Source organism: Platalea leucorodia, assembly GCF_965183815.1.
Source record: "Platalea leucorodia genome assembly, chromosome: 3".
Classification (NCBI taxonomy): Eukaryota; Metazoa; Chordata; class Aves; order Pelecaniformes; family Threskiornithidae; genus Platalea; species Platalea leucorodia.
In genome coordinates, this window is record NC_138825.1 from 98,582,482 (window position 1) to 98,610,162 (window position 27,681).

Sequence of the window (27,681 nt, forward strand, 5' to 3'; positions counted from 1 at the left end):
GAGTTTACATTACAGACAGTTGCCAGAATCATAAACATTGCAAATTGTCATAAAGCAATTCTGAAACCTGACTGATGAAGGCTCGTGATTGTGCTGCCTAGTACTTAAGCCTACTGCCGTGGATACCAAAGCTAGAAGCAGCCAGTTACACTCTGATAACAAATTGCAAATACACAAAACATTTGTAACATGCTGGGCAAACTTTCATTTGCTAAAATGGTTCATTCCCCAGTTGTACCCACAACGAAATTACCAGACTGTTGTTTAACTTTTCAAGAATTTAAGCGTAATGAAATAATCTTAAAAATTGTGATCTAGTGGTACAAATCGTGTTCTCAGGCTTTTGGGACACGGAGAACCCCTACAATATACAAAAAGTGCTCAGCAGTATGAACTGCATTAAGTAGTGTGTGGGTGAGGTTTGTCACTCCTGCTTACAGATGGATTTGAGGAGTGGGGCAGCAGTGAGATGTGAGCTCCCTCATCTTCCCAGCCTACAGAGAAAGGAGCATGGGAACTGTAAAAGCTACCAAGCTATTGACATCTTCAGGCTTTCTGTTTATATCAGTCATCTCCATAGTAGTAGAGCAAGGGCATGAACAGATCCGTTACCATGGTATTCAAATATTATATTGCCAGATCTGACTCTTTCTGTGTGTTAAACACCTGTTATAATAGGACCCAATCCTCAGTGATTTCACAAGGCACTGCCTGAGTGATCATTAACATACAACGTTAATACACTTCCATTGATACATCACTTCAGATCGGGGGTGTGTGTGTGTTTTGTTTTAAATATGGAAAAGGGGAAAGAAAACTAAGGTGTAAAAGAATAATATTTAACAATGTTAAGAGGCTAGTACAAGGAGGATTTGCTATTATGACGCATAGCATCTCAGTTTTTTCAGAAGGAATTAAATGCATATGGTACCAATAGTCTTCATGTAGACTCAACAGAGAACCTGGAATAAAGTAAATAGAAGTCCAACATCTCCATAAGCCACTGCAATGATTTTAGTTGACTTTACAGTCTTTCAGATCTATTTTAATTTCAGTTTTGAGAGTCTGAAAACAAACTTGTTAAGCCCATTGCTTCCAGCAGCGTTTCCACTTTGAATTTCCCCAACTATAACTTTTGAAAGATGAACTCCAGTATTCTTTCAGAGGGTAGGCTTTTTTCTTCCACTTACTGAGTGTCAGTCTTTATTTGCAAGTTATTTTTCTAGAGGTTTCACTATCATCTGCATTCAGGATTTATGGCATTTTTGAAACAGCTACTCTTTTTTTTTTTTTAAATGACTGACAGCTATTCAAAAAAGCAGTGGAAGGGAAACTTTTCCTATGGTGTTACATCCAGTATATCATCATGTACAGTCTTAGGTTCATCTGCTTGGGTTTTTGATAAGTTTCCATGTCTCTTTGTGATAGTGATAATTGCCTACTAGTTATTGTCACTTTTCTCCCTTCTGATCTGTATTAGATATCAGCAGTGGCTTGGAATTAAAAGTCTTAACTATTAGGGGGTTCTTTTGATTGTAAGCAGAATTATGTTGTTCTATGTAAGCTTATTTTTCAAAAAAATATGCTTGTAATAACTCAAGTTCCTATTCTTTTAGGAAAAAATATGTTTCTTCTAAAACAACAGTTAAAGGTGGTGGAACATCAGTAGACACGTCAAAGCTAGACTGCTTGTGTATGAACTTCTGTGAAGGGAACATAGTTTTACAGAAAAGTTTTCTGGGAATGTACTAAAGGCTCAGGTAGGCTTATAGAGAATGTCCTGAAGCCCTTATTACACCAGTGATGTTTGGCTAATTTGGCTAGTTTGGCTAGCACTGAAGCCATTTTCAGCATGCTAATGCAAAGGATGTCACACAGCAATTTGCATGTAAATATCTTTAGTAAGTTTACTTTACGAAACTTTAGGAATACTATGATATTATTGGTTTTGCTTCTGAAACCTTGCAGTTATGAGCCTGACTTCAAATACAAATGCAAAAATAATCATAGTAATTTCCCTAATTCAGAATAAAATGGGTAATTTTGCACCCAGCAATTTTCAGCTTTCCTTTCCAAATGAAAATCTTTCAGTGTTGAAAGACAATAAAATAGTGTTTCTCTCCAGCCAGTACACTAACGCACTGAAACTAAGGCCACGGAGTAAATATTGCTGAATGGAAGTAGAAATATTAGTTCATTCCGTTGAATCAGTAGTGTTGGATGAGTCTTTATGAGCAGACAACATAAGCTGTTGTAACAGAATTTATTTTAAATATGCATTAAGGATTTATCTGGATCGTATTTCCACAGTGTTTCATGCTGATATTTTTAACCCACCCAGAAAAACAAAATTATACTAATTTTACACATGAAGAACCTTAGCATAGAAAAAAACTTGTGTTCCCTTAAGTGAAAAATAATTATTCAGATTCAAAGTTGAGTCCTGCCTCTAACTTGAATTCCTTTGCTACCACAAATTAGTATATGACAGTCTTCTTAACTCAAGTTGGTTGCACTAGCAGAGGGATCTCATCAGGCTGCTTTGTAGGTGGTATGTCATAGTGAAGCTATTGCTGTCTTAAGTATGCTCTTCAGTGAAAACTTCTAAGAGATTTGCCCAAGGCCTGAAAATCTGTGGAAGAACAAAGATTTTTCCCATACCGTGGTTCTTAGCACATTCCAATCCTACCGTATCTTCTGCGTAAATACAGCAGGACTCATCAGAAACTGAACAGTAATGAGCCTTGTACCATCAGGAGCGTTTATTCAAAATGCAGATGACTGTTTGGCAGTCATCTGGTTTTTTATGTTTTTGATTCTTTGCTTTCTAGAGATTTACCAGTTTTAAAATGTAGTTTTCAATGGCAACTGCTCGTCCTGAGAAATGATACATATCACAGTTTTCAGAGCAGGAGACACTTGTGCCTTCAGGACATTCGTAACACTGAATGTATTGCTGCTGACACTTGGAGACTAGACAGCAGAAAGTCTACTTTAGATTTTATCAATTTTGTCTGCCTTAGCAGCTCTATTAGCTGATTTCTAGAAAAATTGATGATAGATGAAAATGTAAATTTACAAAATTCCAGGTGAATGTCATGTTTTCTTATCACCATTTTCAACCTTAACTCGTAATAATGTTTTCCTTTATATTCAGGAAATGTCCGATGGCCCTTTACAATTAGGATGTGCTTGTATCCTTATCATCTCTGCACAACAGCTCTTTGAGATAAATTGCCTTTATCTGCCTTGAATGGAAACACATTTAGAAACAGACTTAACATTATTTTACTTCAAAGCATCTTAGAATATAATTAACAGCTTTCTAAAACAGGCATTTTAATGTTTTAAAGCCAGCAGGGTGTGACATAATAAGCAAGACGTCATTTTCACTGCTTTCGCCACACAGAATGTGGCCTTTTCCTAACTTTCTTTAATTCATTATTTTTAACTGGGTATGCATTTTAATGATTGTGGGGTCACTTTAAACATTAACTGAAATACAGACATAAAAGGTGATCTGAAATTAAAAGGGCAAGTTGCAACTGCATTATAACAGTCACATCTTTTAACCAGGCCTAAGCATGTGTCTGGTGCATTGATATTGTTTACCTGTTCTCCCTCATATTGTAGAATTTGAAATATTAAGAAAAGCTTTATTCCACTTAGGGCAAAGAATTAGGGCATGTGATTCACTAGATACAGAGCTTTTGCTGTCTTTCCCAAAGCTTGTGATAGGTAAGCCATCCTTACAATATTCCCTGCTGCAAGTTGGTTCTTGACCCTGCTCAAGGCCCACTATAACATTTTGCTCATATTACCTTATCCTTTACCTCTAAAGGCTGATCCGTAGCCATCCAAGACAACTGTGAATAATTGTATGAGAGTGCTCATAATACTGAGTGACTGAGTGATAAATAAATGTGGATGGAAATTCAATATAAAGAAAGTTAATACATACTGAGAAGTAAAACACATTAAAAGAAGGGAAGATCTTAACTTTGCAAGTGGAAGGGTTGGCTCTGAACCAGCACCTACCTCTCAGGAAAGGTTTTGGAACTTTATAGTTTCTAATATTCTCTGAAACAGTTTTTGAATAATCTATGAAATACACCAGCTCTGTGCTCAGTAGCAATTAAGAAAGCAAAGAGTAAATCCTTAGGAAGGAAGGGGAAAAAAACAAAACAAAACCCATCATGATGCACAAATATGAATTGATAGGGCTCCATTACTCCACATTATTTTTGTCATTTTATTCTCCCATCTCAGAAAGGAAAGTGAAGTTAAAGGATAAAAGGTGAGAAGGATGATCGAAGAAATGGAATGTCTCCATTCAACAGATTATCTTGAGATTTTCTAGTGTGGAAAAGAGATGTTCGAAGAGTGTTATGAAAGATGTCTACAACATCAGGAGAGACATGAGAAAAGCAAATAGACAATAATTGTTCAGCTTCTAATAGAAGAACTTGTGTGCATCACATGAAAGAAGGAGGCAGAAATTCAAACAGAGCAGGGGTAGATACTTAAGTAGTACTTTATACATAAGCAGTGGAACAGTGCCACACAATGTAGATGTTCAAAGCTGACGTGGGTTTAGAAAGGGGTCAAACAGGTCCATGGAGAAAAAATATCTATTAAGGACTGTGAAACACATCTGATTCAAGACATCCTTTGCTACAGGTCACGAGAAGATGAATGTCGCTTAATGTTGCATTATAACTATCCTCTTTCGTGAGATGAGAGTTTTGTCCATTATCACAAGATAATGGTACACATGTACATTGGTCTGACCTGGTGTAACTGTTCTTACATTCCTATCTTCTTATATAATTGTACCAGGTATAGCATTCCTGTATGTTTCTCCCTGCAAGTCACTGTAATTTGCTGGTTGGCCTGCATAAAAAACTTGAGACAATACTGAATTGCTTTTGGATGCTGTTGGTCCTAGACACTAGACACACCTAGCATCCAGTGTAGATCGGCAAGTCCAGAACTCTGCCTGACCATCTTTTCCCAATAGCGGAAGCAATTTTCTAGTTCTGAATGCTCTGAAATACTCTTACAAATAACACGTGAAGCAACACTCCCTCCTTCTCCAAGGTAGTATCTATAAGTATCACAAAATGCCCTACAGAATCAAGTCCCTGGTGTGCTTTGGTCCATCCTCTTGGGTCTCACCCTCCAGTATTTCTTTGTACAAGAATGCTTACAATTATTCTGAGAAGATCACCAATGTTAAGCAAAGGTAAGAGTTGCTTAACGGCTTGATGATGATACATGTTCCCCATCTTAGATGATTGCCTTGATAGCATGCAGCCTGCCTCCTCTGCAGTCCTTTTTGTTCCTGGATTTCAAGGACTACACTAGGCCAGACCAAAAAGTCTCTGCATATTTTGGTGTGCTGCTCAGCCCCCCTTAGTGTCAACTCCAAGGACATATTCATAGCTCTGTGGGCATGCTACTGGGATTTGTACTGGCTCCAGGGGAGGTGGTTTTCTGTATTTGCCATCACAGAACCCAGGCAAGGAGTCTGCTGTGGTCTGTGGGCCAGCAGGAACAGAGTCAAAAATGAAGTATGAAAGCCTTTAAGGATATGCAGGATTTCTGCTTTCTGTTTCTTGATTAAATGTGTTGCAGCCTGGTTGTCACACAAATCCCAACCTGCTAGTGAACTCACTCTGACAAATGTTTGTTGTTATCAAAATGCAGAAGAATTGCAGGAAGTTAATGTCCCTTGCAAAGTCCAGATTTTCCAGCCTTTGGGCCACATCATTCGTCCTTGAATAGCATGCCAAATGCAAACTCCTCCAGAGTGACTGTATTGCAGTTCCTGCTACAGTAGCTCCTAGGCCCATTTGGAATTTGTCAGTTAGTCAGTGGGATGGGTTGACCCTGGCCAGCAGGTAAGCACCCTCCAGTCACTCGCTTGCTCACCTCCAGCAGGATGGGGGGCAATTGGGAGGGCAAAAGCAAGAAAACTGGTGGGCTGAGGTAAAGCCAGTTTAATAAGTGAAAGAAAACAAACTAAAAAAAACCCAAATGATGCAAAAGCAATCATTTACCCTCAGCAGACCAGTGCCTAGCCAGTCTCCAAGCAACAGCTGCTTTAGAAAGATGACCTCCCAGTTTCTGTTGTCGAGCATGATCTGATACGGTGTGGGATATCCCTTTGGCCAGTTCAGGTCAGCTGTCCTGACTGTGTCCCCTCCCAGCTTCCTGCCTGCTCCCAGCCTACTCAGAGTGAGAAACAGAGAAAACCTTGATGCTGTGCAAGCACCATTCAGCAATAGCTAAAACGTTGATGTGTTAACACTGCTTCTGTGACAAATCCAAAACACAGCACCATACAGGCTGCTATGAACAAAACTAACTCTTTCCCAGCCAGACCCAGTACAGCCAGCTGGAATAAATGGTGAGAGCCTGATTCTCTGGTCTGTTGCAACAGTAGTGAACTATGAAATATCCAGTAGATCACACTTCAGTAACAGGTCAATGTATAAAATCACAAGTAATGTCCACATCCAGCTGCCTTATGTCTTGTTTAGGTTTTAGAGAATGTCCTCACTGCTTGTCCGTTCAGCAGCAATTGGCTTCTTTGGTGGGAGTGAGAGACTATGAATAAATGAAGTACAAACTTTGGCCTAAATCTAATGCATGAGGGACCTAGCTAGTCTCTAGCAAATGCTAGTTCCCAACAAAACCCTCATGTTTCAAATCCTGCATAAAATTCAAATCAGAAGAAAATTAAACTAATGTTTTTTGTAATATCTGTCACAAGGCAGACAATCTCGTCAGTGTGAAATGTTTGCAGTATTAGAAGTGTCGTGGTGATAATAATAGGATAACAATAGTAAAAGCTTTAAGAATATCGGCATTTTTAATGGAAAGCATTTTCTTGGGAAAAAAGAAGATCTTTTATTTTGCTGCTGAATGTGATGGAGTGTAATAACCAGGCTTTTCACTTTTCACCTCTTTTCTCTTTGCCACTCATAATATTTCAAAATTCTTAATTTTGGAAACATTACCAGAGTAGCAAAAGAAAAAAATGGCACATGTCTCTGCTACCCTGTACTGTTTCAGGTGAGGAGGTGTAGCCTGGCGTCAGTGTGTTTTGACCACAGGACAGGTCTTAGCAGCAAAAAGTTTCCATTTCAAGAACGCATGTCACGTAAGCTCAAAGGGAGTATGGCTTTGTCTGCCTGCAGGAAGAAAGGGTTCCGAGTTTCTCCCATGAGTTAATAAGACATGTCAAAAATGAGTCAGATAGATCATCAGTTCTTTTTCATATCTCGGAAAGGAAGAATGTATGATATTGCCTCATCAGCCACAACTCTTGTGCTGGGAGATCACTAGTTTTCATTCATAGGTCAGAGCACAGCTGTGAATCCTGTGAGCCACTGTGAACATTGCGCTAATTTCTTCTGGGACAGTGGGAAGGAATTTTCTTGTCATCAGATTGGCTGCAATAAAGTGTGTCTTGGGGCTTTCTCACAGGGTCTCTGGCATGCATTTGGAAAAACTGTGCTGTTGCAATATGACAGGTGGTAGGAACGTGGTGCAGGTTGTGCTCTTTAGAGGGTTGCGTTCCCTGGCAGGCAGGAGTGCACAGTGACTACAGAGCAATGTACTCGTTGAAATGATGATGAATGGGGGATGAAGCTTTTTAGTAGCTTGGGTAGTAAGAGGGCAATGCGTTTTCTCCAGGATACTTAACCTTCATAAAACAGGACCTAATACTATTTCAGGCACTGCCTGCAACTGTTTAAGAATGAAAGCACATTACCGGCCATTCCCTGGCAGGTGGTGACGTATGAGGAAGGCGTGATTAATGTACGGTTTATGATCCTGTATGATATATGCTGGTGATTCTTAGATGAATTCATAGTGCTAGTGCTCCTTGCATCTTATTGTATCACATCAGCAGCACAGCTTAGCTATGTATACAAAAAGATATTTGATAAATAACAAATAGAGTGCTAAAGGGGCTCCACAAAAGCTATGTTTTTCTTGTCTTCCCTAAAATTCGAGATTTATGGAGTCCTGTGTAAAATAGATTAGCTTGCATGTTTGGGGCATAACTGCACCACTTTGGAGAGAAAGGTGACCCTTAGATAAAATGACAAATATACTAAAATCTTACTTGCAGTTGCATAAATCAGAGAGTTTTTTAAAGCCATGTCAACCACTTTTTATGTCTTCTACTTATAACTTTTACTTGTACAGTTTCAAATATTCTTTGTTTACTAAGTCACTTCATAATATCTATTTTTTTCTATTTTAGCATTTATTACAGATACTCTTACTGTGCATGAGTTAGTTCTTAATAGTAACTGTAATTAATGCCATATATAAGTATTGTGCTGTATAGAACTGCTTTTAGCAATAAAAAATTTAATCTTCCTTAAAACACCAGAAGCTGCATGCTATTCTCTCTGCACAAGTGATGCTGCCATAGCTACCACCTGCGGAGTTGAACAATTACAGCAGTGGAAAAGCTTACCATAGAAACACCCTAGCAATGAATCACTCCATTCTTCTAGTACTGCAATTTCCGGTCTAGCATAAATCCAATTGCTGGAACACAGGAAACACATGAATGATACCTTGGCATAAACACTATTTTAGATTATACTAGAAGACATAAAATTATATTACACACAGAAAATACGTTTAAGGGTAGCCATCCAAGTTACAGAAATTTCTGCCAGGAAAGATTCTGTGCACTGCAAAATCTTGGAGGATTCGAGCCGGCTTCTTACAACTGCAACACAAACTGCTCTTACTCTGCTTTCTTCACAATCGCAATGAAGATTCAATCCCAGTGAAGATATCCCATGTTTAGTTGCATCAGCAGAAACTCTGTCACAGGTCCTCTTCCCACAAATACCAATGATGTGACATGAATTTTATTGCTGTTTGACAAATTAAAAGATTATTAATACTAACATATTGTAAAACAGTTCAGTTACTCATCTCTTTGACACCTTTAAAAAGAAATGGTAGTGTAGGTACAGAAGGAAAGTGAGATTTTAAAGGAATTTGCTCATCATATAATAGAAGATACTAATTAACTCTACTGATTTTACATTTTAAATAGTTCAGTTGAAAAATGGTTAATAAATGTTTTTAATCAACTATGTTTTATATCAGTTGCAGTTAAAGATCTGTTAATGCCCTTATCTCATAGATGATACAATGTCAAACTGACCTAACAATTTATGTCATTCATTATGATATTCCATGTTTATGTAGATCACATATAAAATACTCTAAGTGAATGTTAACAAAGTCAGGATTTCACAAATCAAATTTAAAAAATTAAAATGAAAGCAAATGGAAAATGATACCTGTTTTTGGCAACAATATATCATTTACTACTTTTCTACCCCGAATGCACATCAATTTAGTACAGAATTTATATACCACAGACAATACAATTCAGTCATAGCTGTGCATCAGTAGGGCTTTCAGTATTCTTGTACCCTGTTCTTCAATATCCAACACAAAAAACAATTTGATTACCAAGTCTCCATGCAAATCGAATATTTTTTATTTTGATTTTCGAGGCATTTGATTTGTATCACATCCTGATTTGTCACACAACAGCATATTTTTGAGTATTAACTTTTCAGGATTACATGACCTTGAGTAAAGCAAGAACTCTTCTTATTTTTTTCCTTTTTTGCAACGAGGAGAAGCACGTGCATCAAAGAATTCAGCTGTTTTATGAGCTTCTGTAGTTGCTAAGTGGTTTCATGGAGATCTTTGTCTGCATTAAAGCATCTGCCACTGTGCTGAAGATTATGATCCTCATGAAATTACTCATCTGGTTCAGACACAAGCTGAACATTCACACCATGGTCTGACTCTTCAACACATTAAAAGCTATTGTGTTGGAAATTCAGTCACAGGTAGGAGTTTCAAGAGAAATATATTCTTTGGTGTGAAAGCTATTTAGTTGTGAGGGGACCTCAACTCCAGGGAACTGCCTTCCAGTCCTGAATCTCTTAAAAAGGCTTTACAAAGCCCGTTAGAAAATGGAATCAGTTAAAAAAGAAATTCCTCTCCTTTGACTAATAGTTGTGTAATTCATTTGGTTAGCACAGATGACATTTGTATTTTTAATTTTTACACCTGTAAAATAACAATGCTATATAACCTCAGATTCTATCAAGTTCTCATGATTCTAGGGCACTTTATGGTAGAGGTCTGAAATCACTTTTGGACTCCAGGTCCTGTTCTAGGTTAGTCTTTTAGTACCAAGTCCCTCAGAAGCTTTCTGGGAGCACTTTTCACATCCTCTTCAGAAATGAAGAACTTTGCAGCCAGCAGTGCAAGAATGAGAGTCTGTTGCTCCGGACCAGGAATCATCAGCAGGGGACCTGTCCCTGCCTTTCCTCAGGCATATAACAGAAATTGAGAGAACTGAGGTTCTAGTCTGTACTCCAGGGTTACTTTTTCTTTTTGTCAATAAATTTCTAATATTAAAGCATAAGCAGTCCAGAAGTAGAGAATGGGATTCCAGTTTGCCTTCTTCCATCTGACCACCTCAAAATTAGATTTCTGATTCTAATTATGCCTATTTGTGTTACAGTGCATGAAAAGCTGTGACTTTTCAAGAGCACCACAGATTTCAGTAGAGCTGTCCTGATTTGGCCAACTGAACCAGGAAGCCTGGGAAAACGCCAAGCACCTGCTGTCATTACCAAATCACTGTGTAACCACAAGCAGGATGTTTAACTTTCTTCCCCAACCTATTGACTGAGCTGTTGAAATAGTCAGTCGTGCCTACTAGCTCTAATGTGCATTTCACTGATAGGAGTATTGATGTCAAAGTAAGAAATTTCTGCATTAATATTGCAGCCGATGTGGATTTGGTAACTATGTTTGTTTTAAGTTGACTGAAGGAAGTAAACAGGAAAGGTTAAAACGTATTCTTTCCTCTGACTGCACTAGCCCTCTGTCTTACTTTTTCCATGGCGTTTTTTGTTTTTTTATTTTTAAGGCACTCTCACTTCCATTATGTGGTAACTTCAAAACAAACATGTGACCACAAGGCAACACAGTTCATTCTGTGCTTGTTTCTATGGATACAGAGAGGGCATGCCTATAAAGCAAAATGAAGAGATAATGCTTGTAGAAAAGGCACAACTAAGGTAGTTTTCATGAAGATAGAATGAATAGCAATATCAATACATGGTAGTCAATGGAATAAAAGCCCTGCTTTCCTTGAAAGATTAGCAGTCAGGATGAAACATCCCGCCATGTTTTCACTGCAGGTGGTAATGGTGCTAAGATTAAAGCTAAGTCAAATATGTCTAATTCTACTTCCATAACCACCTCATTCTGCTGTGAAGACATAGCCTCAAAACTTTAAGGCAAAAATACCGATAGACCTTCCAAATCACCATCCTTGCTACTGAATCAGTGGGGTAGAAGTCCTTCTGTCAGAAGAGTACAGTGTATGTTAGAGACTGAAGCACCATTCATTCCACCCAGCAGCGAACAGCCATATCTGTAAAATGGTCAGACATTGGAATGAGACAGTGTAATATCAGATTGTTATTAGCAATTGTTCGAGTACTTTCATTTTACATGGATAGACATCATACTGACCAACTCAAACTGTCCTGGTTTCGGCTGGGATGGAGTTAATTTTCTTCTTAGGAGCTGGTATAGTGCTGTGTTTTGGCTTTAGGATGAGAATAATGTTGATAACACACTGATGTTTTAGTTGTTGCTAAGCAGTGCTTATACTAAGTAAAGGACTTTTCAGCTTCCCACGCTCTGCCAGGTGCACAAGAAGCTGGGAAGGGGCACAGCCAGGACAGCTGACCCAGACTGGCCAAAGGGCTACTCCATACCGTGTGACATCATGCTCAGTATAGAAACTGGGGGGAGTTGGCTGGGGGGCAGCGATTGCTGCTCGGGGATGTGCTGGGCATTGGTCGGTGGGTGGTGAGCAATTGTATTGTGCATCACTTGCTTTGTATTTTTTTTTTTTTCTCTTCCTCTGCGTTCCTATTAAACGGTCTTTATCTCAACCTGTGGGTTTTACTTTTTTTCCAATTCTCTCCCCCATCCCACTGGGGTGGGGGGAGGATGAGCGAGCAGCTGTGTGTTGCTTAGTTGCTGACTGGGGTTAAACCATGACATGCACACTGCAAAATAAAAAATGTTCAGAAGACACGAAGAAGCTCCTTTACATTCAAAGGTTAATATTGTCACAGACACCATCTTTCTAAATCTTCATTATAGTCACCCTTTATCTAGAAAACTATGTAAAATCATACGTCTGCTTTTTCCACAAAACTACTCTAAACACTACTATAATTAAATGTAAATGATTACATACATATTTCCAGTCTGAATTTGGGTTACTTTAGTCATTCATTTGGAAGTTCAAGTGTCTTATTTAAAAGAATGGTTTGTTTCCATTTCCCCGAAGTTTGCAAGATAAGATAGCCTGTAGAGCCAGACTGACAGGATAACTCCCTGTTATTCTTCTGCATAAGTGTAAAGAAATGGATCGGCATAATGATATCAAGGAAGAAGAACTGACTCCTTTCTCTGAAGGAAGTCTGGCAGCAAATAACAGTACTGCTAATGCTGCTGTGATGCAATAGTTTTCCTCTAACATAAATTCTCCTGTAATTTACTTTTTCAAGATAGTCATTTACCTTTTGCTGCAAATAAGTCAAACTACCTGGCTTATCTGACCTCTTGAGTGCAAGCTAAAGAGAGACTAATCTCATAGCATTTTAAGTTAGAGCTGTTTAAGAAAATGGTACACAAATGGCCTTTTGTACCAATTATAAAGGTCAGCTGAAAAACGGACTTTGTGTGTTGCATTTTGCATGAGTTTAGCCTGGTGTGTCACACAGCTATGCTAATCCTCAACAATGGAACAACTCTAACAGTTAGAGTTCGTGCATGTTTGAAAAGTGCCAACACTCAGTTTTATAGCATTTGATTTCACACGTTTTAGGGCACCTTATATCCTTCATAAGTCATAGCCATCATCCAGGAATGTGTGAAATTCAGAGCTGAGGCAGCAATCAAAGTAAAAGGTCAACCTACAAGACAGAACAACTCACGCTGTTGATAAAGACTATATTGTAAAAAATTGAAAGCACACAGTGATTGCGAACTTTTTACTTCAGTCGATGTTGTCAGTAGTTCTAGTACTTAGCCCTTCACTTGCCCTCCTCATGTTCAAATAATTGTGCAAGCTTAAGCAATTAGTTTTTGTAAAAGGTTTGTGCAGTCTCCTATAAGTTATCTTTAATTCGTAGGAGGAGAAAACTGTAGTAGACAGGTCAAGATTTGGTCCTTCAAACACACTTATATTCCTAACTGCTTTTTGTTTTCAATTTTTGTGACCTACCTTTGATGTCATTTAAAGAAATAGCTTAGTCTGAATTAATTGTAGATATTCAGGTAGAGCCATGGGCAAAGGGAATCTATGAAGTTTTCCTTAGCCTCCTACAGTTCAGCTAACGTGTAAACAGAAATCCTGTGCTGCAGGGATTTCTTACTCCTTCTGAGACCTGGTGGCACCCCAGAGAAGGGGTGTGCAAGAAGGCAGTGCTGTGGCTTTCTTCTCTCTTATTCCTGACAGTAGAGGAAGATATCTGGACTACAATGGGGAAATAAGTGAATCTAAAGGAGATGGGAAGAGAGACAGACAGAAGATAGACGCCCAGAAGCTTTAAGAGACATTTTGTTTAGGAAGTCAAAAAAATGGTGTTTGGTTGTTGTGGGAAGTCTTTATACTACATTCAACATGAGAGTGCGATGCCTGATGGAGGCCAATTTTACCATTCTTGTTCTAAGAACCACAAAGATCTAGGGCGCTTAGATTTGTTTTTTTCTGGATTTCAGCACCACACATTCCATGCTTACCATGTAATTAGATATATCTCCAGTGATGAAACACCACTGGTGGGCTGAGATAAGAATTAGCTTTCGACTTTATCTTCCAGTATATGTGAGGTGATTCCTGAAAATCAGTGTTCTTCAAACGTGACCTACCAATTCAGTTACATCATGTGACTGATGATGTTCTAGTCTGAGGACTGTACAAAGCTCTTTGGGAACTTCCCAGTCTTATTTCAATTCTCTAGGAGTTACTATATTAGAGTTAAAGCTCTTGTCAGTCAAAGAAACCACAGATTGAAAAGGCACGGAGGTGTGAATTACCTTCTGAGGCAATTACCTTGGTCACTGGTAAGGAAACTTACATTATCTAGTTTGTGCCAACCAGAGAATTTCGACTAATCTACCACCTTTCGTAAGCACTAAATTTGTAGAAAATATGGTAAGTGCAATTGCTTGTGTCATTCATATGTCACCTCAAGCTTCATAATAGGTTTAGATTCAGGTGTTAATAGAAATGAACTCAGCCCACAACATCCTAGGATTAGATATTTGAGAGGCTACAGCCTCCTATGCTGTATATATAGTCATTAACTTCATTTGACCAGGAGCTTGAAAAAATATTTTCTATAGGCAAATGACTTGTATTTATATCTCAAGTTATACTCTTTCAAAGAATATGTAAAAGTTCAGGCAGTGTCCTGCACTGCCATCTTTACTGATTACGTCAGTGGTGCATTTTTAATATACTAATTACACCATGACATGGTACAAGAAAAGTACATTTCTTAATATATATTAGTTTATGTTATTGTTTAATCATATTTGCTGTAATGCTTAGGCAGAAGGAACAAGGGGCTACATTTCACTAGCCACTGTGCAAACACAGGGAATATCTGTCCACAAATGCTTACTGCTTTGAGGTATGATTTGTAGGGAGGAATATTATCTTCTCCTGTGTCAGCTTAAAGAATCAGAAAAAACCAGCAAGCTCCCAAGGCCCATGGATAGACAACAAATACAATTAAAAAATTACAAACTTTGTGCAAGCTTTGAATAGGCAAAGCGGAGAGATAAGACTTTCTCATTAATGTTAAAATATTGTTGTAAAAGTATGGCTCATAGTCATCCCCTTCCATGAAAAAGCATTATCATAACACCTGCTCTGTCCCAGTTAAAAATTCTTGTGTACTCTTAGCTGTCCAGAGAAAAAGCGGAGTGCGTGCCTGTGCACCCAGTTTTGTGTTTTCATTAAGAAGTGAACAAGCGACGTACAAATTTTCTTTTGGCAATCAGTGAGAAAAATAGGGTGCAGATATAATGTGGAAAGATGGGCCCTCTAAGAAAGATTCAATTCAGATTCTCCTCCATGAAGTTCATTCAGAATTTATCTCTTGGGGCATTTGTAGGATTGTTAGAAAAGGGAGTATCCAAAGTGGATGGTAAAGATGATGTCAGTTCAAAGCAGCTGTGGTTTATCTTGTCTCATTCTGATGTTGTCAGGTTTTCATAGAGCATTTTGTAATTGCTGTTTTTATTCATAGCTTCAGGTGCATTTCATTTTACATGTTTTATCAACATTAATGCTTATACGTAAATGTTACACTGTGTTACATGCATATGGTAATATGATCTCCACTTTGTTGAGCTAGAAAGAGAAAGTTCAGAGACTGAGTTGAAACTAGAAGGACTTGAGATGGTACCTGGGACTGAAAAGAAGGCTGTGCATTTGAATTAACAGGAGGTATTGGGAAGTAATTGTGTGAACAGGGCAAATCACTGCGGGAAGGTGATGATGCCCTCAAGTTCAAAGCCTAACTTGCCCTTTTATGTGAGTTCTTAAGAGATTCCTGGCTTCCAGCCTTGCACATAGACCAGGCTTACAAGAAAGTACCAATGATCAACCCCATATGATTAAGAATGTTTTTAAAATAGAAAGGGTAATAGGTGCTAAGTAATACAAAGGAAATGCTGAGCCACTGATTATTAGAGTTGCAAATAGGTAGAACTGGTTACAATGCAATGAAGAAGTGGCTATGAAAACTTCTTTCTGTAAGTTGAATTCAGAATGGAGTAGGAAGAGTTTGCATCTATGAAAGTTTAAAATAATAAATACATAAATAAAAAATCTGTTTTAGAAACAGAAAAAAAAATATTAGGAAGAAACTGAGAAAGAGGAAAGTATAACAAACATCTAGATTTACACTAACTGTTTCTCTTTCTGCAGTAGACAGTTCTGGATTTAGATTATAGTCATTATAGTTCAAAATAATTATGATGTTGTGAATTTAAAGTAAATGCTGTTATTTTACAAACTATTCAAGATTATGTTCTTCAGTTTTGTTGTTATCCATCTCCTCGTGATCAGGGTAGCAAACTGCAGTTGCTCTTTGAGGAGACTTTGAAATTTTGGAAATGACTAAATTACATAGTTCTGCAACCTATAAATTCATCTAGCATTGAAGTAATGAATGTTTTTGTGCTAAAAGATTGTTCTAAAATTCTAACAGAAATGAGTATTCGTATACAATGCATGTTTAATGAAAACAGTGCAACAAGTGATATGCTGCACACCAATGTTCAGTGTTACTGCTTTGGATATGGTGCTCGCAAGCCCTGCTGCAAACAGGAGATATATTGAAACAAAGGCTGTTTAGGGCTCTAAGGACTGCTGGGAGCAACTGGAAGCTTTCTGTCATAAGGAATTATGAGAGATTTTCAAAGGACAAGCAGAAGTTAGGCAGTGTGTGATTTCAGTGAGAGGTGGAGATCTGGCTTCTACCTTACGCTGTTGAAAATGTTTATGTACTTCCCTGGCCATGTTTCACATTGTGCTAATTTTTTATTATCAAAATCATAGCCTTTCAACTTTAAAAAAAAAAAAATCATTTCATTTTTATAAATACATTTTAGCAGATGATAACATCTATTTACTAGCTTTCCCATACAACACAAAGAAAGAGAAAAGGTAGATTTAACTGAAAAAACTGAGGAGACTGGGGAAAGGAGTAGTGTCAGAGCTAATTACAGCCCTTACGTTGGACCCAGCCTGACAGACCATGATTTCTCTTCCTAGATGTGGCCAGGGAATGGATTGCTGCCCACATAAATTGTTCTCACCAACCACTGCTTGCTGTACTTTTTCCTGAGGGATCCTTAACCATCCACCATTAAGTGTTATGTGTCCAGAAGTGCTTGATACCACAGTTGTGTATCTTCTTGTGTGACAGGAATGGTCATACTTGTCACATTACAGGATAGGACTTTTTATGCATCATACTTTTTAATGAAGGTGTATCCTTCATGTGATGGGGAATCACCTGTGGATTCACCATCTAAGTGGAAAATGGAGGCTAAAGAGGGTTTATAAAAGAATCCAGAAGAGGCTTCATGATCCTGAATAGTTAGATAGTACTGTGTTAGATATTTGAATGAGTACATTTTAAAATCAAATTTAACAATCCTAAATTCCTGAAAATAATGATATCTTTGAAGGTCTGAAATAGATATTCTGCCAGTAAGCAAGAGCTCCTCCTCCTTCATCAGTTCCATAAACCAAATTCTGTGCTTCCCAAGTCATAACTAACTCAAACACAACTCCAGTAAACTTTCTAAGGTTTAGGTATTGTTTCAGGAGTGGATTCTTGTTCAGGGAAACTCATATACATATGCTTATGATAAGATTGAGCAGATGCTTGTTGTCTGACTGGGATGGATTAAGCATCTATTTAATTAAATTTTTTCGTTGGGTCCTATAAATTATTTTTCTGTTTGAGCTGAACTATTTTGTATGCAATGGTCTCTTTCTTGTATGTTGGCAGCCGGCAAGCAAGGTGCTGGAACCTTTTTGTCACTCCTGTTCTCCTTTTTGAAGTGGAATTGGAACCTTCCCACTCCAGTACTTTTAACGTGGATCAAATAATTTGGAAGTGTCTTTTAAATGGGAGCTCCTATTTAGTCCATGCTAGAACCAGTATAACTCTGAGTATAAGCCTGCCTCAAAGAAAATTTGAAGTAAAACCTTTTTTCCATGAGTGCACCCAACCAATCTGGAAATATTTTCCCTAGGACTTTTCAAAAACAATTTAGTTCACAAGTGATTTAGACTTGGTTTAAAGAGAGCTTGTCAGTGGTTGTTTATATAAAGAGTAGCAGTTTAGAAAGTGCTTTCAGTGAAAGGAAAGAAAATTTAAAGTGAATCACCAGAGCTTGCAGAATAATAATTCCTGATAGGGGAAAAAAGGATTCAAAACAGTAAAGCTAACAAAAGCACTCAGATCTAGAGAAGATACCGTAATTGAGGAAACCTGGGTGAAAGTACTAAAGCAGCAGGAAAGCTGAATTGATTTTTGGGAGCTGTATAATACAAGGAAAGATTGGCAGATATATTATATACTAGAAAAATTCCTGCTGTGCACAAGGAAGAAATGCCTCCTTTATATATTGTCCTTTGATATTTTTAAGATTATTGGTGAGATAAGGTTATTGTTCTGGCTGCAATGAGTTTCCGCAGATTTGGCTATTACACAAAGCTTTCAAAGGAAGATCCTAATCACCTTTTACATTATCTTGGTATTTTCTGGAAAGAGATTTAACGAACCTTTGCATGAAGAGTAATTCAACTTAAAGTTTAAACTGATAAAGTATGATGCTCCTTTCAGTTTCCAGTAATTTAAACCAAAATGGCACTAGGAATAAATAATAGTAACAACTTTAAAATAAACTGAATTGCATCTACTATTTATTAACTGAAGAAGCTTGGGAAGCTGTTCCCTCCAACTTCCATAGCTTTGTCCCAGGTAATATAGTGAGAGCACTAAAAGAACTTGTGTCGTTAAATATTGAACCCACTGCGACACATAGTTTTTGACATTCTCAGCTTAGCACTGCCATGATTAAAGGGTGTTGAGCGCGCTTCCTTTCAGGAAAGCCCTCTCGCATACAACTACACAAATGGCATGTACAGTGCTTTCAGTGGGAATCACAGAGCATAGCGCTCCCACTTTAGAGATGGAAAAAGCACAGGCATAGAGAAAATTATACTCTGCTTTGGAGAACCAGAGCACTGTATCTCTAGAGTACAAATGATGTCTATGACACATTGTACAGAGGGACTGTAATCTTTTCTTTTAGAAACAGAGTTAGTTTAAAAGCCAAAACCTGTGGTTAAATACAGCTGTGACTGTATTATTAATGTGTTACAATCCAGTCTCCTCTGCATTGTGCAATATTTAAAAAAAATAAGTTATCAAAACCTGTGTTGGCATCCCAAAGGTGTCAATCTTATACAAAACTTTGATTTCATTGAATCGGGTCACTGATGTAGTACTGATTCAAGGAGAAGAACTTGTATTATTGAATTACCAATATCATGTCATACCATGCAAACACTTCTTGATGATTTTCTTTCCAATGCAATGTCTAGACCAAAGATCAAAGGAATATTTTAACATGGGAAATGGTAATGAAAAGTGTGTCCCTTACTGTTTCAGAGGAGGATTATAAGAATGTCAGAGAACAGTTTATCTTCCTTACACTTTTTTTTTTCATATATCATAAAGCTGGTGATGTGAGGTGATGGTGCTCTAGCAGTATTGTTCCTGTCTCTTCCAGGAGTATTGTCCTTGTCTCTTCCACTCCTTTTCTACACTATTTCTGTCTCTTCTTCCATTTTCTCTCACTGTTTGTGACATTCTTCCTTCACATAATTCTGTATGGTTTGGGTTTTTTCTCTGTCTACTTCTGGAGTTTGTCAGTACTCCAGTTTAAAATCTGGAGCCTTTTTTCATATATAATATACACCATGGCTGCCTGATTTTCTTTTGATGGCTTATAAATCTGCATCCATATTAGCAGATGATGTAGTTTGATAGGAGTAGATTTATAGGGCAAATCAATTAGTGCTGAGGACCCAACATCCTTATTATTTATGTTTCGGGGATCTTTAACTCACACTAGTCCTGGTCTGGCCCCATGGACTGAATGCCCATTAGCAGCGGGAGTACCTGAGGTGTGAGACAATCTTCTGGTGCAGGTTCATCTGGAAGAAATTGAGTTCGTGTATTCTTGAGACCACTCCACAATGTTAACCAAGAAATTTCAACTGGGGACAACAAGGTGGTTTGCTTCAAAACCATGCTCTGGATCTGAACTCAAAGACTAATATAGACATAGAACACATTTCAGCAAAACACTCTAAATTTGTTTCTAATTTTGCAGACTCAAAATTCTGATATTTTCCTTGTTTCTTTCATGCATTATTCACTTTCTTCAGCTCGTGTATGTAATTATCCAGTGACGTTTTCTTGGAGCCATTCACAAATGTACACCATAGGCAAAAGATATTACTGTTCTGATTTGCTGTCCCCTTTCATTTGCTTCTTGCATTTATAAAGGATAGCAGGATATCATGAAATTGTGAAATCCACTTGGGAGGAGAGAAGTCCTTGGTCATTCAAGCATTTATGTGTTTCTGTAGCTGAGGTTAATTCAGCAGAGTATGGGAGACCTTGTCCTCTTCTTAGCTAAATACAGTGACGGACTGCTTTGAGAGAGAATAATAAGTCATTTGGGACTTCATATTTCAGTATACTAATTCCTGTGAAATGACTGTGATATTTTTTTCTGTGTGGTTAGCTGTTATTTTTTTAAGCTTTGTATTATTTTGTAGAACTTTGTAAAAACTGTTTTCTTTGCCTCATTGGGAATCGCTCTTCTTTGTTATTAGGATGTTATGGCATCAATAGTGAAATGTTAGAACATTGCTCATTTTGATAACAATAAATACTTCACAATTTGCTATGAGACCTGTTATTTTTAATCTTCTCCACAACAGCAAAAGTAAGACTATAAAAAGAAATGACCAATGTTGACATACACAGCTCAAAAGAAGAATGTATGAAAATTGGTTTTTTTAAAGGTGAAGACTAAAGTCTCTGTATTTTGGCAGTCAGCAGCGATGATCTGTCTTCTCTTCTATAAACGAACAGAAACACATTTGATGATAACTAGTTTTAGAGATCATCACCATCAATTGTAGATTTCCAGGAAGAATTCAGTTTATTGTTGCTTTTTTAATTAGCTGAACTGTGTAATGCTGATATTAAAACCATTGAAAGCAGGCTTCTCAATGCTGCACAAACGAAAGCAATCCAGTATCTCATTTACATTCCTCTCCTGGTGTCTGCAGCAGATCTATAAATAGAATAGGCTACACACAGAAATTTATTATTGCAGCTGACAGCAATTTTCTTTTGCAAAGGTGTCTGGAGGCATTATTCATGAGATTCATTCTGGTAGACTCTCCAGCTGAGATCCTCGCTCCCCAGAACTGCGGGTGGTCAGTTTAGAAACACACTAATCAACTGCTATGCACAAAGACTGTCACAAGACTTACTTATTTCCCTCTTTTAAAAATTACAGGAGTTCTCTCAGCTCCAGATTATTTTCTCTGACCTGATTGCATGGATATTATAAGCAGTGAACAGATTTTTAGAAATCTCATGTATTTGACATTTTATCACCGAACATCCTAATGATTATGCAGTTATCTGGAAAAACGTAATGACTGTGGTTTGATACAGGTCACATCATGTCTTCTGCATTCATACCCACAGGCACATGTGACCTTATCAAGTATAAGACAGACATGTTTCTGTTCAATACCGAGGATGTGTAGTAATCACATGAACTGACCTATCTAGCTGTCATCTAATTTCAGTCATAAAACAAAAGGAAAAATCAAATAAGACCTTTAATGAAATTACAGTTATAATAGGTGATAGATGGGAATGTCTTACACTCCTGCTTTTCCTATCTGATTTTGGTTTTTTACCAAATCTGCCATTGTGCTATCTTTGTGTCCTAAAAAAAAAAGACAATTCTTACAAACAGAATATGCACATTTCTAAATGTTTGTTTTTATCACCCCTCAAGACTGATTGCAACTTATTTTTTCCCTTGTCTATTATAATATTCTTTCTACGACTGAGAACATAAGATGTATGAAAGCAGAGATATTACCTGTTTATTCTGGTTCAATTTCAATTTAATCATTACTGTAAGTATTCATATTTCAGGGTTTTTTTACATCCTACTGTGTTGTCACAAGCTATATGGAATACCTGAATGTACAAATGATGTTTTCCATTTGCAAAGTAAGCTAGTAATTTTACTTTTTTTTTTTTTTCACTTTCTTTCCTTTTTTCAGACATAATAGAAGAGCTGTTTTATTGTAGCAGTTATTTTGACTATGTTATGAAAGCACCAGCACAAATAACTAGTGAGACAGTAGAAAAGTCACATATCTTACCAGGAAAGGGAAGATAAATTAAAATATAAAATTAAACCCAAAACAACCTCTCAACTCAAGTCACCCATAAAGCATTCTGGCATCTCTAATGCCAGGTACACAAGCAAAAAAAAAAAAGAAGTTAAGAGAGTAAAAACAAAGAAATATATTACAACCATAAGTCAAATGTCACTGATTTTCTGTGAGTGTAAAACCCATCCTGTTTTTTTTAAGTGTTTTGGTACTTATACATTTTTTTTTGTTTTTAATTTAAATTTGTCAGTGATGCAGAAAATTGGTTTTGTGAATGCCCTAAACTCTACTCTGGAAAACTCTGCCAGTTCGCGACTTGTGATGAAAATCCATGTGGAAACGGTGCTACGTGTTTTCCAAAGTCCAGACGAGATGCTGTTTGCCTTTGTCCATACGGAAGATCTGGCATCCTCTGCAGTGATGGTAAGAACCATATTCTTCCTGCATTGGTCATAGTTTCTATCATTCATAGAAGTTGTGGTAAGAACAAATGCTTTGAAGGCAAAACACTGAAAATGACAACCTCCTCACCTACAAACACAGCCCAAAATCCAGTCACAAGCAAAGAATGTCTGAGCTGAGCAACCTCCTCGTGTGTTGTTTCATAAAAGTGTCGGCCAGAGAAAGGGAGACAGAGGGATCAAAGAAGCTGAGAGCAGACAAGCTAGGAAATACCAGGTAGTGTCTGATGTTTTAGTAATTTACCTGGAGAAAAGCTGAGAGATTTGACTGAGAGCTCCTTTGGAGAAATTAATTTCTCCTGTAGTTTGATTTTTCCTCTACTTAGGGAAGCATTACTCTGTGCGTTTTGTAAATAAGAGGAGTGTATAAACAATACTTCCTGGATTGTAAAAATACCACCAGGTGCTAAAATTTGATTCATTTCTCAGGTCAAAAAGAGGAACAAATTAAAATTTACCAAGTGTTTTGCTATGAAGCAGGAGATAGGATGAAAGGAAATTAATAAAGCTAAGTAAATAGGTCATTTTGACTAATATTCTCAAATGAAGGCCTTTTATTCCTCAAGCATTGATTATAATGATTGTTCTAGGTCAGAAATTCCTGTGTGTGAATATCCAAGGGATTCTTTTCCCCTAACATTCAATGTAGCAAGAAGTAATGATTGAAAAATCTGCGTATAGAAAATGATCACTGGTTCTGAGCTGATTCAGCAGTTCATATGAAGTGCCTTTTAAAATAAATATTAACCAATGTTCAGGTTCGATCAAAGTCTACATTGTCTTTTTCTTCATATCATATACATCTTTACCTCTTATTTAAAATTTTAATTTCCAAAATTTTCAGTAGATGGACATTTATGTTTTGTCCATGTTTTCATCTAATCCTAATAATTGATAGCCAATAGCAAATATATAGGCAAGTGTATGAAACATGTATGATGCTTCCTTGGTAATCTTTCTTAACTTGCAGTAGCACAAGACATTGGGGCTTCATGTGCTGGGGCTGGTATCTGGGTTAGCCCTTGATAGATTTCTTTTCTTCCATGCACTTCTCTAATTGGTGCTTGAGTCCATGTAAACTTGATACACAGCATCCTGTGACAAAGAGCTCCAGAGCTTAAGCATATAGCTTGCGCAGAAGTACTTCCATTTGTTTGCTTAACTGCACCAATTGCTAATGACATTAATGCCTCAAGCTTCTGTTTGAGTGGATGTGTCAGAGTTGTTCCCTGGTTTGTAAATGTTTCCCTGTTCCCCTTCTCCATGCCTCTCCTGATTTTATCTATATACTTATTATAACCCTCTCAAAATTATTTCTGAATAGTCCAAGCTGATTCATTCATTTTTGGGGACAGCAGCCATGCTATATCTTTAGTCATCCAGGCTGCTTTTCTTTGTTCCTTCTCTCAGTTCCACTGCATCCTCTTTAAAATGAGGGTCCAAAGCTGACTGCAATATTCAAGGTGTGATAAGGCCACTGCTTTATACAGTGGTGTTTGACATTTTTTTGTTTTACTCTCTGTCCTTTTCTTAACCATTTCTTCCATTTTATTTCCTTTTGTGCGTACACTGACGTTTTCATGAAACTGCTTATTAAAACTCCTAATACCTCTTTCTTTGAATGCTGATGGCAAGTTCAGAGCCCACCATTGTGTATCTAAGGCTCAGACTGTTCCTGTAGTCTACCTCAATTTACATCTGTCACCACTGAGTATCATCTAATGCTTTTTCCCTGTAGTCGCTCAATGAGACTCTTCTGCAACTTTTTGTAGTTAGCTGTCTCTAAATTAAGAGTCTGAGTAAAAATTGAGACAGCCTACATTGAGAGAAAATACACAAATTAGTTAGTTTGATTAGACTACAGAGCTGAAAGTTTTGGAAGCACAGAAAGAATGAGAATTTATTGAGTGGAAAGGGAAATCTCTGTCTGGATCATCACTGTAAGCAAGCAAAACAGGGAAGAACACCCAGCTTCGTAGGACAGAGTATAAATCTAGGGTCAATAAGCCCACGACATAAAAAATTTTTGAAATATGAAAACTATTTTATTGAACTGTGTCTTAAAGAGTTTAGAAGGAATAGAAATAAACTGAGGACACACAGAAATCTTTTTAAGCTGGACTTTGCATTGAAACTTAAAATGAGCTGCAAAAGGCCTTTTTATCCCATACATTAAAACTGAACAAAGAGGGGAGAAAGAGAGCCACAATGCAGTGAAGGCTGGGTGCAGCCTTAGGGATAGCCTTAGCAGCATCAAAGCCACACATTTGGTGAGGTATTTGAAGATAATGATAGATTGCCTAATTACAATGGTAGAACTATGTAAATTGTATTAGACATAGAAGACAAATTTAATTGTTTACTATAACAGAATGAGTGGCCCAGATAATAAATTTATTAGAAAGATATGGTCCATAAAGTTTAAAGTCTAGGTGCAGGCATTTTTAACGAATCACCTCCTGTTTAAGATACACAATAATATTGTCTCTACTATTAAGATTAGTAACCAAGTGCATGCTACTTTGTGTCTGAAACACTGAAGAAAAGCTTGTTTTTCCTAGATGCTTATCAAGTAATAGTTGGTCTTCATCAACAAGAAATGTGCAAGATGTTACAATGATTATTTGATAACATGAATATAGCAAATGTACCAAATAGAACTGCAGATTTCATGCCAGCATTGCTGCTCCTACCAATAGAGATTATTTACAAAAGACAAAGTAAGGATAAAGAAAGATGTGGACAGAGCCACAAATGACCCCACTACTACAAGTCTGGCCCATATCAGAGCTCCAGCTGCCCTCTGTTAAGAGTTAGAAGTCACACTAAGAACAATATCAATCTCTACAAATATGTAAGAAAAAGTGATAATAAAACTGTTGGCAGTATTGAATGGGGGGGGGGAACAAAAACGCTTGGCATGACAAGTTAAAAATACATCATTTTATGGGGAATGCACAACATTCTAAAAGTGAGAAAAATATAAGGCTACTGTAAATATGACAAATCAGGCAAAAATTTAAGGACAGATAGGAACTTCTATTAGACAAATCCATATAAATATGGAAAACCAGACAAACTCCTGGGATTAACAAGGACTTTTCTTCCATTTCTGAAGCAGATGGAGCATACTGCAGTCTAAGCTGGCTGGGAACAATTGCTCTGAGTTTATCTTAGTTATGTTATGCTTGTTTCAGACATCAAGAAAAGCTTCCTAAAAGCATGTCCATTTTTCCAAATATATATAGTAAAATGCATTATCTCTCACTAGACATCTTTCCTTGCTTTTATCACTAGATGACAGTGTTATTATGACTTCAAGTTGACCATTATATATTGAAATCTCTCTCAAGAAGCTACATAGCTAAGGCATAATGGGCCAACAGGGATGTGGGATGATAATATAAGTTAGAAGAGAGGACAGGCTGCACTGATCAGGTGAAGGACACAGCCAGACAAGCGTACTGGCCAGCCAACTATTTACATGTAACTGGCCCATTTTGTCTCTGTATCCCTCTATTTTTCCACACTTATTCCTCCCCAAATCACCTAATTCCCTTCTTCTCACCCGCTTTGGTTCCTCCCTTAAATATCCATAACTCCTGTGGTATTCCAAACTGTTCTTCACATACATCCCGTAATGTGTCCGATACCCCATGGCAGTTACACCCCTCTGTCCAAAAGGTGCTCCAGCGTTGTCTCGTCATGTTGGGTGTCACACCTGGACACTAGGGCTGAGGGTCTTCTGGGACAGCCCTGGGAGAGGCCTGGACAGGGTGTCCCTTCCTCTGAATCCCTAATTTGGGTTCCCGCCTACCTATGGACTGTGCTCCACTGGGATTGTGGGAATGGACCTGTGGTGGCCTGATGGCTCCTAGGATAGGGCTGGGAGTAGCTGGGGCAGGGTATTGACTGAGTTCCCCCACTTCCCATTGTCTCTCTGTGCTGCTTTGTGGGTGTGTGGGCAAGCATTTATCGCATAACCGAACACTGTTGATTTGAGGAATTAAATGCCCCCATGACTTTCAACTCAGAGGAGTGGAGTTGCCTGAAACAAGAATTTAGTCACTTAGTAAAATAGAAAACAGGAAACATTTAGCAATGCACATCATCAATATGCAACAATTTGGAACAGAGACTATGTCTACACGGGCAGCTTGACTCAATCTCCCAAGTGACTTTGGTTCTTTAAGCTGTACATAAAGGGATCTATATCACTTCAACTGAGTCTAGTTATTGAGCTCTGGCTTTTCAGTAGTTTTGTGTGAAAGCAGCCAACATTCAAGCCCTAGTCTGATAAATTTCCTTTCACATTTAATTTAGTAAAAAGTTGCTTGCATTGTGTTTCTTGCAGATTGTAAATCTCCTCCAATATTTAGGATCACACTGGTGAATGAAAACGTTTACAAGTAGCACCATTTCAGACCAAATGAATACACATTCTCCAACGGTGCTATGAACATTTTTTTTCTGTAAAATGCTTTTTAAAATACTTCCTATATATTTGATTTTTCTGCTTTTAAAAGTTGGTCAGGAAGACATATCAACAACTTGTTATACAAGTGATGATTAGGTTAGCACTAGAACTGCCTGTCATCCACAGAGATTTGTCATTTCATAGGATCTAAGACTTAAATGAAAATCTGCGGTGCTTTCTCGATCCAAAGAGAAAGCTTGAGCTCAGACAGTTAGAGAGATGCCCATATCACTATACTTCAACTCTTTTAAAATGAAGAACTCTAATTATAATGAATTGAATATAAATGTTGCCAAATCACTGTTGTTAACATGAAATAAAAGTCAAATACTTTTAATGAGCCTAAACGATATGGAAATACTATTGTTGTATCTCACCAAAATAAGCAGAGTTTAGGACACTGTTCTCGTACCTCAAAAAAAAAAAAAAAAAAAAAAGAAAAAGAATTATTCAATTGCTACCATCCTTGTAATCAGCCTTTATTTATTTTTTCTATTTTTTTTTTAATGCTTTCATCTAAGTACAGACTGGGGGCATTCCCT

General features: G+C 37.5%; 1 protein-coding gene across 1 annotated transcript in view; it reads left to right on the forward strand.

The window, feature by feature from the left end:
• Window positions 1–27,681, forward strand: part of EYS (eyes shut homolog) — a gene marked incomplete at its 5' end in the record, with an annotated part of 904,266 nt that overhangs the window by 822,891 nt on the left and 53,694 nt on the right. The window contains one exon of the mRNA XM_082305491.1: window positions 22,452–22,624. Coding sequence (XP_082161617.1) covers window positions 22,452–22,624 — 173 coding nt within the window. The remainder of the gene's footprint in view (window positions 1–22,451; window positions 22,625–27,681) is intronic.